Here is a 13761-nt window from a genome sequence, read left to right as displayed (position 1 = left end):
GCTGATACAACAAAAGCTGGATCCAGCAGCTAAACACTCCATGTTCGCTCCCACGCACGTTCGTAAACATACACCCCGCGAATTTTCCAATAAGCTTCCTGCAATTCTTCTGGCTCGCTTTTGATCCAATCAGTGCAGGTACTAAAGTTGGCCGCGACTTGCTTTTTGCAATCAATGTGGAACCGGTTTCCTGCCACACTGCCGCAAAACGCCGTATTAAATACAAGTCGCATATGCCGAAAATGGTATGCCGGGCAGTTGGTACCTTCACCAATTGCAAAAAAGCCGTACGGAAGCGGCCAAACATCTGGATCGGGCACGATGCGTTCTGAGTCGGGTAAACTTGCCGTTCGAATAGAATCGACGAGATTATCAGGTACATTTAAATGCGGAGAGAATACCCAGGTACGAATGTGTCGGTTGATGGGGTCCCATTCCAACGCAAAGACACCGCCTCCTTTAGCATTAAGCGGAACTCCTAACGAACCTCCTTCCGTATCCACTGCAACACACCCTTGATTCAGCCACTGATGGGGATCGTACACGAAGCAATTGCGTGCTTCTCGCATTGTCATATCTGGGATACCGGTTTTGGCATTTGGGATACCTTGGGCTGAATCCCATCCTCCTGTCATCGTACCAAGTGGAATGTCGTCCATAATGCATGTTTTTGTAGTATGTAAGGCTGTCTTCGCCACGGACTGGTAATTTACGCCTTCTACAATATCGATTTCTCCGTTGACTGGCCAATTGGCCTCGTCCGTGAGCCAAAAGGCGGGCCAGACTCCGCATCCCACGGGCATGTGGCGAATATCAATGATGAACAAGCCCCTATTGAAGCGGCGATTACCTTCCAAGCGAATAGAATCTCGCGGACCAGCTGGCGTTGGAGCCGATCCCATGTAAATAAATGGTTCTTGTTTGGTCTGCGCTTCATTCGAACCGACTTCCGGTGTGCTGCGTTGCTGTGCGTATATATCCAGAACGTCATCTTCGTAGGTGACATTGACGATTTCCCGCAAGGTTGCCTTATCGTACGATACGTAATTCAAAAACCCGTTAGATCCGGCCGAGTCTCGGCCTTCGTAAAAGTCATAGAACTGGAAGAAATCGTTTCCTTCCTGTCGTTCTACCAACTGGTACGGTCCGACTGGTTGATTGGGTGGGCCAACGACCGTAACACCAATGAATCCGGCGATTCCTAAAAGCAAAACAACCGCTGCTACGGCAACACCAACCATCGTGCACACGCGTTGCCCTGCAGTTTTGCCGTCTTCACCGGGGCGTGCGGACAAGCGTAGAGAAGCCCGTGAGCTCCGACGGACCAGTCCTCCTCCTAAATTGATGTCGCCCGAATTTTGACGTATCACAGCGCCATTGCTTTCGTCGTCGAACAAGCCAGATGAGCCGTTTAGATCGTTGTCCAGTAGGCGCAGTGACTTTCGCAAAACGCGATCGTGCTCGTCCTCATCTTCGTCCGGAATTGCCAGCAAACGCACCGATAAGCGATCGGCTCGTCTGAGTTCCTGTCTCGCGGAGGGCTGCAGAACTTGAAGCTCCTCCAAGTCATCCTCCTCATCATCGTCGTCTTCGTCTTCATCGTAAAAGTGGGTCGACGATCGATTTGGGATCATTGTATCGTCCGCTTGCTTCATGATACCCTAGTTGCTGGTCCAAGAAGAGAGTAGAGTGTTGCGCAAAGGGGTTATATAATCGCGATTGTGGGTGATGCGCTTGTGACGTCGGTAGTTGGCACTGCTTTCTCCACTGTCGGAACGTTGCTTTGGGTTCGATCTTTAAGGTAAAATCGAAGTCTACTTTGGTTCGTGTGGAAGATTTTCTTGCTCCATAGCAAATGCGTATTCAAGTACTGTTGGTGTCTCTTCGTCGTCGTACCGCCGCCAGGATTTCAACTTACTCCCAAGATGAAGAAAGTTGCATCGGATAGAATTGATTAAAAGTTCGCTATGTTCAGAACGTTTAGGAGACCATAATTTTCCAATCAGACTCGGTCCGTCGGTCCTCCCTCACCTGAGGACAAAAGTAGGAGAACACTGACAGAGTACCTTTGCTTGTGCGTAGGGCAGTGAAAAGCTTATGCAGTCCATCACTATCTCCGCTTCCAAACCGACAATTGGACGGGGTTGGTGGCTATTCGAAGAAAGCATCAAGTCATTTCAACTGACTGCGAGGGTAGAAGCTTTTCGTGTCTCTCTCATCCTTGCCACTGGTTTTCGTCAACTCTAGAAGAACGATAATCTGTCGGAATTGGTACACGCTTCGAAAATATACTTCACAGAGCAACACAGGATTCTTCTTTTCATCCGAGTCGTCTGAATCTGCTTTTTGGTCTGCATCCAATCCGAGCTATACATCCTAATTCATAACTGCTACTACCATGGTGGTGTCGTGGCTGCCCAGAGGCCGGGCTGCCAAGGTCATGGGAATAGTCATGACGGCCGCGGTGGGCGCTATCTATTACAGCCACTACGCACAGGTTCGGGACAAGGCCGTCATGCGGGCCGGAGTGGAACGCGATAAGGAGCGTTTGCGCAACATACGGGCCCAGCGCCGATTAGCTGAATCAGATGCCTCGCCGTCTTCTACACAATCGTAACCTTGTGGGAAAAGCGTAACATATTGTTCACTTCGGATTCAGCTCAACCTTTGCTGGATACTTTTTCTTTCCACGCGCAGTACTCGGAACCGGCGATCCGGACGTCAAAATTTGCCAAGCAGAATTTTACTTATCGATGTCGAGATTTCGTGCAAACTTAAGCCGTACCAAAGATGCAATGGAAAGACTACGATGGCGTGATTTCCCTATTTGCCAATTTGGATATTTCACTCATAGATGAACATAGTATCAAATATGCACAAAATATTCCTTTCACAGTCAATCATAACATTTACCACTGTGAGCATGTGATTTCCTTATTTTCCAAATTGGATGTGTCACCTATAGATGAACACAGTATCAAATGTCGGATATATTTTCCCTCTAAAGCACAGTACCTACCAGTGTGAGTGAGCATACGCACATAGCCTGCGCAACCTTGTGAACAACTTTAGACGAAGGACTTGCAAAACCATTCAAACAGGCCGTATCCAAGAGACTTCGACATCAGATTGTACAGATCCCACTATGCGACCAGAATTCGTTTTACGAATCATTCCATGTTTTGCAGTCGCTTACACAGTCGGTAACGCTGACTTGTACTTCTACAACATATGGGCAATGCTCCCGTTCGACGGAACTTCCCAGCCGCAGTGGCGACTTGAATGCCGGAACGAACACCGTTTCGTGGTCAATAGACTTGCCCAAAGACCATAGCCGCCAACACCGTATACCACACAAGTGCTCGACGCCAAAAGATACAAATCAACAAACACATCGTAGAAGTCATCTGGTTTAAAAGATTGCCAGCTATCCGTGTTTTGCAAATACGCAGATCCGCGGTCCAGGTGCAGCGGCTCCGACACATTGATGCGTGCAACAACATTGATGCTCGACGGCACGGTATCATTGGCTAACGCCGTAATGTATCGCCCAAAGTCCACGGCCCGCTTTGTGGCCACGGTTGAATCGGAGGCAAAGTATATAGTGTTCGAAACGCCTTGTCGCGATTGGTAGGCACACCTCACGGCATTGTCCACGTGGTCGGTGTCGTGTGTCTTGTCTCGGTGGTACTTCTGGCGAACATGTGCCGCAATATACCGTCGCGGTCTCAGACCGAGGTCGTCCATGGTCTTTTCGATTTGTATTTGAACTATCGGGGAAGGTTGAAAGAAGGCCTTCCACACGTCATGAAACACTTCATAGAACCCCGCTTCATTGTCTTCTTTCAATTCATCGTAAAATGTTTTGCCGTGATCATGGGCTTGCTGCCTAATAGCGACAATGAGGTCGGCCGCTTGGGCATGTCGCAATGAAGGCTTGCCGCCCGACATCAAAAGCTTGGGATGCGGACTGTACAATTGCACACTTTGCCACAGCCATTCAGGCACAGTCCAGTCGACATCTTTCGGTACCAAAAATTCTTCGAGTGCGCAAGGACGTTCCCAGCGTATCAGTAAAAGGCGATTGCCGCGAGCTGCCATGAGTACAGCCCAAGGTAACAGCTGTAGCCGGTCACTGGCTCCACCGCATTTTGTGTCGCTAGCAAGACAGCTAATGAAGATGTAGCGGGTAGAGTTCCAGTTCTGTGAGGTTAAATTCGCACGTGTCTCCACATGCCAATCCACATAAGTTTGCATCCAGACTGGTAATGTTGTTGTCAACAGAGCTTCTGTGGAGCTGTTGCCTGTTTGCCTCCAAAGCGGTATCTGACTACTTGCTCGATGGGAAGAAAACTCCAGGGCCCCTTTAGCGACAGCTTTGTCCCTTTCTCGACCACCGACCACAGTGGTCTTGGAATTTTCTAGAAGCGATATCAAAATATTCTCGAAAGAGGGCTCAGTCGATCCCGGTGTATTTGAATTGTATAGCAATAGCGCATTTAGTCCAAAGCTTGCCGTAGACAACATGCCGAGCGTTACTGAGATCGCTCTACAGTACCGTATTAGTCTCCTCGTGCGACTCGGCGTAGAAGCAGCAGAAGTTCCCTCTGGGTATATCAAACGCCTTGGTTTTAGAGGATCACGCATTTCGTGGTGGTAGTTACTACTTTTCGCCAAATCAATTCTAGAAAGAGTCGAAGACGCCATGGTAGATTCTTCGTCGTCGTCCTTGGCGACTAGGAACGAATGAAGTTGCGCCTTGCGCGAAAACGAAAGGATGAGATGCCCTGCTCTACTTTTGACGTGAGAACAAAAGCTTGATCGCTACACCTCGAGTACCATTTTGAAATAGGAACTACCTTATTGCCTGCTCTTTACCGTTCTTTAAGACATTATAACATATTTTTTGGTGTTAAATGCGACAAAGTCAATCTAACAATATATAGACAGTTGATTCTTCTTTGAAATACTATGAATTTGTGTCTACTATGCGATGGGCAATTGTTTTTCTTTGACCGACGGAGTCCAGGGCCAATCTCGTCACCCTTCCGTTCGGATCAACCACCTCATCGTCCAATCTTGAACCCCGCAACGCTAACGTGAGCCTCTCATCGTGAAGGATTCATCGTTGACTGTGAGCAAGAATCCCCAACTCCACACTCCTCCACCAAGTCAGTTACTCCTTTCCCCATCCCACGTAACGGCGTCATCTAAGCTTCGTAAATGGCCTCTTCGGCTAAACGACGTCGTTCGCGACGACCCTCTTCCCGAAGCTGGCGACGGACTTCACGACGAGCCGTCAGCGGAATACACACGGTCCCGTTATTGTTGTTCGCCACTTTGGGCTGCGCGGTCGGGACGACCAACGGAATATCCACCGCAAATGGAAGGTTCGGACGGTTGTCCGACTGAACGATGAAACCGTTGTTTGGAATAATGCGATCTACTGTTCCCTGAGTCGTCACGGCAAAGACAATTTCGTGTGTACCTCCGCGTTTGGTAAGTTTTACCGGGTTGGGAATACCCTCAGCATCTAACGGATTCGGAGTCCCCGTAGTCTTATCGGGAACTTTGATGGGAGCGGCACCGCCGTCTGGTTTGTACCACACCGAGTTGGGGATGTACGTGGTCAAAGGCGGGACGCCGTTGTTGATAATGGTCAATCCATTGATATTGACGTCCACCTGGCCCAAATTCTGAATGCGAATCGTGTACAAAAGGGTGTCGCCGGGGTTCACTACTCCGTCTTTATTCTTGTCATCCAGCAATTCGACAAAATGTTTCACCGTTACGGTGTAAAATGGAACAACCACGTGCCGAGATCCAACGCCGAGTTATCGTTGCTGAAGGAACGGGAGCCATCTTGGCCCCAAGCAGCCGCAATATCGACCGCCGTACCAAAGGGACCAGTGTTGCGGACCGTTGCCCAAATCATGGCTCCCGTCATGTCATTATCGGTATCGGTAATTCTTGTGGAAGACAGGTAGTTCGCCGCCACCTGCGAGTCAACCACGCCGTCGTTGTTGTAGTCGATGTAGAGATCGGCGTTCGCGGTGGGAGTAATCCAGACGACGCTTCGAGATCCTTGTCCGCCCACGCAGACTTTTCCAGTACATCCGTATCCCCACCCAATAAGCACTTGGGACGAAAGTTGGCTCCGCGGCATCACAGGGAAACCCCAATCATAGATTTGCCCGCTGGTGCTGCTCAGCGTGTCACTCGTGGAAAGAGCAATGAACTTGCCTGTTGAGTTGAACCTGGCGCCAGAGTTAGTCGGAATAAACAACGATTGCCCAACTGTATTCGGAGCCAAAGTCATGGTCTTCCTTTGAAGCGTGGTACCGGTAAAATACTGGTAGTCAACAGTTATACTGCTGGTGCCGCCGTTGTAACACACGACTTTGGTTTCCGCAGTGGAATCTCCCACTGGGGTTATGTATTCACTTGACCATATCGCCGCTGGGACGAGAGCAAACCAGCGCATCTCATACGTGGAGCCAATATCTCCGGCTAAAACGTGGACTTGGATGTTATGATCGGCGCTAATTTTGGCACCCATGTTCACTCGGACGAGATGACTCTTTCCCATGTCCAGAAAGATTTTGCTTCCATCCGGTAGCGTCACGATGGTGTCGTCCTCTTCTGCCATCATGTAGAGAGCTGTGTATTCGAAAGCATCTCGATAGTTGGCTCCCCGAATATCTTGTCCAACAGGAGCTACAAACTCTCGCCCCCAACGCATCGTATCGAACACTTCCGCCGCCCCCGCCAAAAGCGACCCTGGTTCCTTGGGGTATTGAGCACGCGTCACAGCGATCGGAAACGATGCCTGGATTCGATCACCACCGTCGAAGCGGATCTGTTTGTTGTTACGGGGAAGATCGACCCAGTTCTCAAGAATGATTGCCTGACCGGCTCGGAGTCGGTCGTTCGTGTTCGTGCACGGGGTCACACCCGGAGCGCAACCGTTGCTCGCGATGCCGTCGCCCCAAATCTTGGTGGTGGAGCCTGGCTGGTCAACACTTTGATCGTAGTCGTCTTCCCATTCGTCGTACCATACAATTGTATTGTCGGTGGAAATGGAGACAGAAATAATGGACATTACGGGAGCGGTTGCAATGGCGTTGATCCGATCGAAGGTTTCGTAGAAGATATCGGTTTCGGGCAATGGCACAAAGTACGTTTGCATGGGCCTGGGCTTCAACTGCTGAGCAACGGCCTGTGTCGGCGCCAAAAGAGAGATCGGGTCAGTGAGCAGAGTGAGAAATATTGATCCGGATGTCAACCAACAGAGAGAGAACAAGAAGATCAACTCACAACAGAGGCAGTGCCGAGAAGCGCCATCTGAAAGGACGCGATGGCCCTATAGAATTTCATCTTCGCTGCAGCCTTTTGGTAAAATTATGCCTACTAGACTGAAATATGTGAGAGAAAATGAGAGCTCCCTCGATTTGTGTTCTAATTCATGAGGGGACCGGCAAGATTTTTGATTGGTCATTCGAGCTCGAAGGCATCAAAGACCATCTTAATTCTAGTATAGACGAATTGAACATATTTGGCTCTGCCGGAAAGGATCGATCGATACAGTGGCCGCGGCTAAGGAGACATCCAGCATTTGTACATTCTAGGTTATACACCGTTGTTTTCCATTTTTGCAACAATGTGAAACGTAGTCATTTACGAGCTAAAGACTAAGGCGAACAATAGAAGCTTATTAAAAACGCAATAACTATAGACCTCTTGAGAGACCAATGCCCGAACCTACGAGCTAAGAATCATTTTTTTCTTCTGAATCCTGTTCTTTGCGCGTATAAGAGGTACGAACCTCTTAATCTTGACCTAATTGTAACAATCGGAGTCGTTTGCGGAAACCACCTTTGAAAGTGTCACAGAGAAAATGTCTTCCTCGGCTGCTACCAACAATAAGTGTAGAGAATCAGCCCACTAACTACGAATGAAAGGCATGGGTGCTTGCAATCGTGATGGGATACTAGTGAATGATTCAAAACACGACTGTGAGACACTATGTGGAAATGTTCCTCATCTGGTAGGCGTGCATTTACGAGCAGTGGTCCAAACGCGGTACATAGACAGCAAAACCGGACGCCACCCACCAGCGACTGCGAACAAAAAAACTCCGAAGGACAGACGCAAGTTTGCCTCTGAACAACAGTAACACTAACAGTAAGTAACTTAACGGAAGACCGCAAAGACAAGGACTCATCCAGAACTGGATCAGCGAATTAAACTTTCCTTCGTCGTGCTTCCATCCCTATCGATATTTCACTTTATACTGGATGCGCCCCTCGCCCCATACATTATTCGATTATTCGCTGTCCTTTCGCAGCTTGTTCTCCTAAAGGATGTCGAGTAGTCAGTATGCCCCCGTCGCTCGAGACGATGGCATTGACAGCAACGACGTGGCATTGAGTGAAACACTTGTGGGCAATGTCGAAGCGTCGACCTTGACGCCAGCTTCCTCGACCGCTATGATGCAGGTCACGGCACCGGCGGCATTGCCGGAGGGCTACGAGTTTGATGCAGCTCTAGGAGACCGTATCGTGAAGGTACACGTGCCAGCTGGAGGCGTAGAAGCTGGCCAAACGTTTTCGGTACCAATGCCGACCTCCATCACTTCCTTCATTTCGACCATCCCTGTGCCGGTAGGGCACTGGCGCGATTCTCTATGGTCTTTATTTTCTTATGGAGCTTGCCACCCCCACGTTTGGACGTCTTGTTGCTGTACAACGGGTAAGTCAACTATGTGAATTTTCGCAACTGTGCACTTGCACGGTCGAATGCTCATTTGCTGTCTTGTTGAATCCAAAGTTGCTGCGGCGCAAGTGATTTCGCGACTTCAACTTACTTGGAAAGGGAAGCACGGGACCGTAGCGGAGACAACTGGGGCGTTCCAGATCATTTTTACCGCTGTGGTGGTATACTACGTTCTCTATTATTCCTTGTCAATGCTATTGTTTAATCTTGATCCCAACTCGGGCAACGAAGACACGAACGACCGTCAGCCGCTCCCAGCCGGAGCCATGGTGGTGGCCTCTACAATTGATCTCATGCACTACACGGCCTACGGAGTGCTCGTCTTGCTGCTACGAAACTTGCGCGTGACCGTGAGAGAAAAGTACGCCATTCCGGCCCGCGATTATGAGGACTGCACGTGTTCCGTTTTTTGTCCGTGTCTTGTTGCGGCCCAAATGCTGCGACACACAACCGATTACGACGCCTATCCAGCCACTTGCTGCACAAAGAGGGGCATTCCCGAGCACGCGCCGTCTATTGTGTAATGGTCGAGCTGTAGCGGAAAGAACGAATAACAATTAGTGACAAGTTTTGTTTTTGCGTGAGCGAGCATTTTGCTCGTAAAACCCAGATCCTCTTGTTGTTTAGGACTCTGACGCTTTCCGAGTTTATAATTCACAATCCCTGCAAAGAGGGCGCATCCCAGATTGAAATATTCCGAAGGATACCTTCTGCTTTTTAATTCCATCAATTTTTGATTGGCAAAATAGTTCCTTTTGAAATATTCCGTTTTCTCAACAGAAGGTATCCGTGGAAAATTCAGCACTGGGATTTTCAGACGGCACTTCCTATAACGGAAGATCTTCATAGTCCATTCAACAAGAAAAGGCTTCCACTGCTTATCCAAAACAGGCTTTTCGCAACTAGTCTCCTTACATCGTAAAGCACGTACATGCGTGCTGCATCATCACTGTTCATTATGAACCCAGTGCTCTTGTGTTTTCATTCATTGACTGTGTCGCCTTTATTCGACGCTTTTGACAATTTCCTGCTCATCTTACCTTACATACATGCCAAGTGCATGTATCGAAAGCGAAGTTTTGCGAAAACACCCAAATGAAGTGCGAAATGCCTAATGTAAAGACAAAATGTTTCTCAATCGATCAATCAAGCCATTGCTGACGCCTACTATCAACGAATCAGTCGCAGTCAACGAGCGAAGATGGCGACTCTACACGCAAGGTTGTATATGTTATTTGATGTGAGGTACTTTCGCTCGCAGTTCGAGATCGGTCCGATAGTTGGTGGTGGAGTAGGTGTCGGTACCAATAGGACAGGCAGCGTCAACGGGCGAAGTACATACCATCCACGTCATCTGCGGTTGGATCGACGTCTAATGTAAATCGAGATAACCAATTGGGTTTTGAAGGTCATGCGTCGTGACGCTAAATATAGTTTGATTTATCCTCCTATGCATATATTCGTCCTTCTGGAAGGCACAATATAGGCATTCAGGATGCCAATTTGGCTTTACAGGCGAGTCTTACAATGCAGATGATGATTATTCGTCGACTGGATTATTAGCGGACACACTTTTTCAGCGTTTCTCCTCTGCTCTACGTCTAGGCCTGACTCGGTAGAAAGCTATAGAGTCTAGGATTGACTGTTTTACATCACCAACAGGCAAGCACTTACTGTCGATTCAAATATTGAAATCGTCCGAGGTGACCATGGATTATTTCGCGGACGATGCATCCGTGGCCGACCACTCGGTTGGTTCGTTGGCAGCTATCGAAACAAACGCTGGCGGCGCACCACGTCGCAAGGAAGAAGAAAAGGTGGAGGATGAACAATCCCCGGATCGCCTAGTGGAAAAGAAATCACGATCTGTGGCCTGCACCAAATGGTTGCTTCTTTTTCTGCTGGTGGTGTCAGGTATCTTTCTTACGGTTAGCACCTTCGTAACGACGAAAGAAACGCGCGTTGAGGACAGCGGACGTAGCGATGCGACTACATACGCAAGCGTCGTCGCGGGAATTTTTTCGGTCTTGATTATGGTATTTTTACGATACGACTATCTCGTCGCGCGCCGGCAATCGTTAGTAATAGATATGGCAAAGCGATCAAAAACTATTGTCGATTCCTTGTTTCCAAGTATGGTTCGTGAGCGACTCCTTCAGGACAACTCTGGTCAGTTCAGTATTATTTCTGCGGAGGAGCCGGTCAGTTTTTCAGAGCTCACGAAGATCAACACTCTTGCCAACAAGAATATAAGCGAGTCTGATCCGATTCGCATGCCTCAGCTTCAAAGCAAGGCGACTTTAAAATCGGTTCGTGAAAGTGAAGGAGCAGCTCTAGATCATCGTAGCTCGCAGCCTATTGCTGATTTATACAAAAACGCAACTGTTTTATTTGCGGATATTGCTGGCTTTACAGCCTGGAGTGCAGAGCGCGATCCCCCGCAAGTTTTCAAACTTCTGGAAACGGTTTATGCCGAATTCGATTCCATTGCTGAAAAGCTCAAGGTCTTTAAGGTACGCCTTTGCAGAGTAGCACGTGCAATTTTACGTTTGAAGCAAACAGCTGTCTAAATTTAAATCCATGTATAGGTCGAAACTATTGGGGACTCCTACATGGCAGTGACAGGGGTTCCCGAGCCAGATCCAGATCATGCTGTTACTATGGCCAAGTTTGCCTACCAATGCCTGGTAAAGATGGATGGTGTCACATCTGACTTGGAGACTCTGCTCGGGTCTGGCACCAAAAACTTACATGTCCGCGTTGGGTTGCATTCTGGGCCAGTGACTGCCGGAGTGTTGCGAGGACAAAAGTCTCGGTTCCAGCTTTTTGGCGATACTGTTAACACCGCTAGTCGCATGGAAAGTACGGGCGAAAAGCGTCGTATTCAGGTTAGCTTAGAAACTGCAGAACTTTTGATTGCTGCCGGAAAGATGCATTGGGTAAAAGAACGTCAAGATCAAATTGTTGCCAAGGGAAAAGGTCAAATGCGTACTTTTTGGTTGGATCCTCACAAGAAGTCGAAGCCGTCCGGCGAAGACAATTGTCGAATAGCCGCAAAAAATGGGTCAGTAGCGCAAGCTTTTAAACACACGCTTGTCCGACAAACGCTCCTGACAGATGCCACTTACGTTAGTCCATGGGATCGAAGGCTGTCCGAAGACAAATATGGTCGCTTGATTGACTGGAATACGGACATTTTCCTTGAGCATCTCAGTAGAGTAATGGCCTATCACCATTCGGGAAGAGGAGAAACTCGATCAGTTAAAACAGTCAATCATCGTGACGAAGACGCTGAAATGCCTCCACCCTACAATTCAGTGGCGGACGTTATTTTCTTGCCGGCTTTTGACCCAAATGCTCGGCATCAGCCTCCCATGGACACTGAGCTAGCTAAAGTCCGTATTCTTTTGCGCGAATTCATCGCTGACATTGCCGCCTTGTACAACGACGTACCGTTTCACAACTTTGCGCATGCATCTCATGTAACGCTAGCGGTTAGCAAAATATTGAGCCGCATTGCAAAATTGAAGGACTGTGACGAAATGGAGCGGCATGAAATATCCTACGGTATCAGTTCGGACCCACTGACGCAGTTTTCTGTTGTATTTTCTGCGCTCGTACACGATGTTGGGCATTCCGGCGTCCCGAATTCGCAGCTTGTTGTCGAAGAAGCGGAGGTAGCGCTACAGTTTCGAAACAGGTCTGTGGCGGAACAGAACTCGGTCGTGCTAGCATGGAAGCTGTTAATGCAACCCAAATACCAGCGCCTTCGCATGTGCATTTACAAAACCAACGTCGAGCGCAAGCGTTTCCGCCAAGTTATGATCAACTGCGTCATGGCCACGGATATATCGGACCGCGAGATCAACCAATTTCGCGTACGCAAATGGGACAAAGCCTTTAAGAATACTGATAAAAATACGGACAGACGCGGTCTAGGTGGGAAAATGACACGGGACGAAATCAATCGCAAGGCGACAGTAGTCTTGGAATGTATTATTCAAGCAGCCGACATTGCCCATACAATGCAACACTGGCACGTTTACCGTAAATGGAATGACAAGCTGTTCGAGGAAAGGTATAAGGCCTACTTAAGCGGAAGGGCTAGTTTTGATCCTGCTGATAATTGGTTCGCTGGTGAACTTGGCTTTTTTGATCACTACGTGATTCCCTTGTCGAAACGTATAAGTGAAAGCGGTATTTTTGGGTTAGGAGCCGGTAGTGTGTACGAAACAATGGCACGAGAGAATCGTCAAGAGTGGGAACGCGATGGTCAAGCATCGCTGAGAGCCATGATTAAATCCGCTCATCAAATATCACTGTTTTCGGTAGAGGAAACTGACGAAAATTCGCTTTTGGGGGACAATGATTCGGTCGAAGCCGTTAGGTGAGGTCGACAAGGAAGAATCTCACCTGTATGTTGGTTTGTCCAGGTTAAAATGTTGTCTGGAAAAGTTGCGGAGTTGCTTTTGGTGGAATCTGCATGTTCGGAGTGTTTGAACAACAAGGGGGACAACACACCTATCGACCTCACCAATAGATCATAACCGTGCTTGCTATTGTGTTGCTCTCGGGAGGTATGGAAAGAAGAAATGAAGAACAAAGATTGCATTTTATTCCTTTTTCCTCATGAAGGATTGACAGTCGCGGTACGGTCCCTTCGATAGGGACGGATGTACGCATGAAGCCAACGCAAAGGTCGTACCAATTCAGTTGAGTTCTAACGAGTACAAGCTCTGAGCTGCTTGAGCTGTTATCGTCCTGATTTGTGAAGCCAAGGAATAGCAGCGTCCTCATTGAACGACGAGGGCGTTATCAATACAGAACTACTGTACAGTATGGCGATTCTTACCCGCCAGATAACTATTGGCACCTCGGGAACAAACAGCTAGAGGGCTATCCAATACCATGAGTTTAGCCGTATGCGCACTTTCGCAAAAGCCGGAAAAGTAGACTGCGGATTCTGTAAAAACCCTGTTCCATATA

General features: G+C 48.4%; 5 protein-coding genes across 5 annotated transcripts; 2 read left to right on the top strand and 3 right to left on the bottom strand.

Annotated features, from left to right (window-relative positions):
• Nucleotides 1-29: 29 nt before the first annotated feature.
• PHATRDRAFT_38794 (predicted protein) lies at nt 30-1655 on the bottom strand (the record flags this gene model as incomplete). The annotated part of the gene is made up of 1 exon (XM_002182760.1): nt 30-1655. The coding sequence occupies one exon, from the start codon at nt 1653-1655 to the stop codon at nt 30-32; it is 1626 nt and encodes a 541-aa protein (XP_002182796.1).
• Nucleotides 1656-3222: 1567 nt separating this feature from the next.
• Nucleotides 3223-4707, bottom strand: PHATRDRAFT_48357 (predicted protein; the record flags this gene model as incomplete). Its single annotated transcript, XM_002182759.1, has 1 exon — nt 3223-4707. One exon carries the CDS (start codon nt 4705-4707, stop codon nt 3223-3225), a length of 1485 nt encoding a protein of 494 aa, XP_002182795.1.
• Nucleotides 4708-5142: 435 nt separating this feature from the next.
• On the bottom strand, nt 5143-7557 carry PHATRDRAFT_48356 (predicted protein). The gene is made up of 3 exons (XM_002182758.1): nt 7318-7557; nt 5854-7219; nt 5143-5746 (listed from the first exon to the last, which is right to left on the bottom strand). Exons 1-3 carry the CDS (start codon nt 7375-7377, stop codon nt 5211-5213), a joined length of 1962 nt encoding a protein of 653 aa, XP_002182794.1. The 5' UTR covers nt 7378-7557; the 3' UTR covers nt 5143-5210.
• A 729-nt stretch (nt 7558-8286) lies between these two features.
• Nucleotides 8287-9299, top strand: PHATRDRAFT_48355 (predicted protein; the record flags this gene model as incomplete). The annotated part of the gene is made up of 2 exons (XM_002182884.1): nt 8287-8751; nt 8830-9299. Exons 1-2 carry the CDS (start codon nt 8364-8366, stop codon nt 9297-9299), a joined length of 858 nt encoding a protein of 285 aa, XP_002182920.1. The 5' UTR covers nt 8287-8363.
• Nucleotides 9300-10314: 1015 nt separating this feature from the next.
• PHATRDRAFT_48354 (predicted protein) lies at nt 10315-13760 on the top strand. The gene is made up of 2 exons (XM_002182883.1): nt 10315-11288; nt 11364-13760. The coding sequence occupies exons 1-2, from the start codon at nt 10485-10487 to the stop codon at nt 13164-13166; spliced, it is 2607 nt and encodes an 868-aa protein (XP_002182919.1). The 5' UTR covers nt 10315-10484; the 3' UTR covers nt 13167-13760.
• Nucleotide 13761: the final 1 nt, after the last annotated feature.

The sequence above is a fragment of the Phaeodactylum tricornutum genome, chromosome 17 (genome assembly GCF_000150955.2).
Source record: "Phaeodactylum tricornutum CCAP 1055/1 chromosome 17, whole genome shotgun sequence".
NCBI lineage: Eukaryota > Bacillariophyta > Bacillariophyceae > Surirellales > Neidiaceae > Phaeodactylum > Phaeodactylum tricornutum.
This window is presented reverse-complemented; position numbering and strand designations above follow the sequence as displayed.

Coding starts and splice junctions, on each gene's coding strand:
- PHATRDRAFT_48354 (XM_002182883.1), top strand. CDS start 10,485: ATGGATTATTTCGCGGACGATGCATCCGTGGCCGACCACTCGGTTGGT. Junction 11,289..11,363: donor AAAAGCTCAAGGTCTTTAAG/GTACGCCTTTGC, acceptor ATCCATGTATAG/GTCGAAACTATTGGGGACTC.
- PHATRDRAFT_48356 (XM_002182758.1), bottom strand. CDS start 7,377: ATGAAATTCTATAGGGCCATCGCGTCCTTTCAGATGGCGCTTCTCGGC. Junction 7,220..7,317: donor TTCTCGGCACTGCCTCTGTT/GTGAGTTGATCT, acceptor GCGCCGACACAG/GCCGTTGCTCAGCAGTTGAA. Junction 5,747..5,853: donor TTGGGGCCAAGATGGCTCCC/GTTCCTTCAGCA, acceptor ACAAGAATAAAG/ACGGAGTAGTGAACCCCGGC.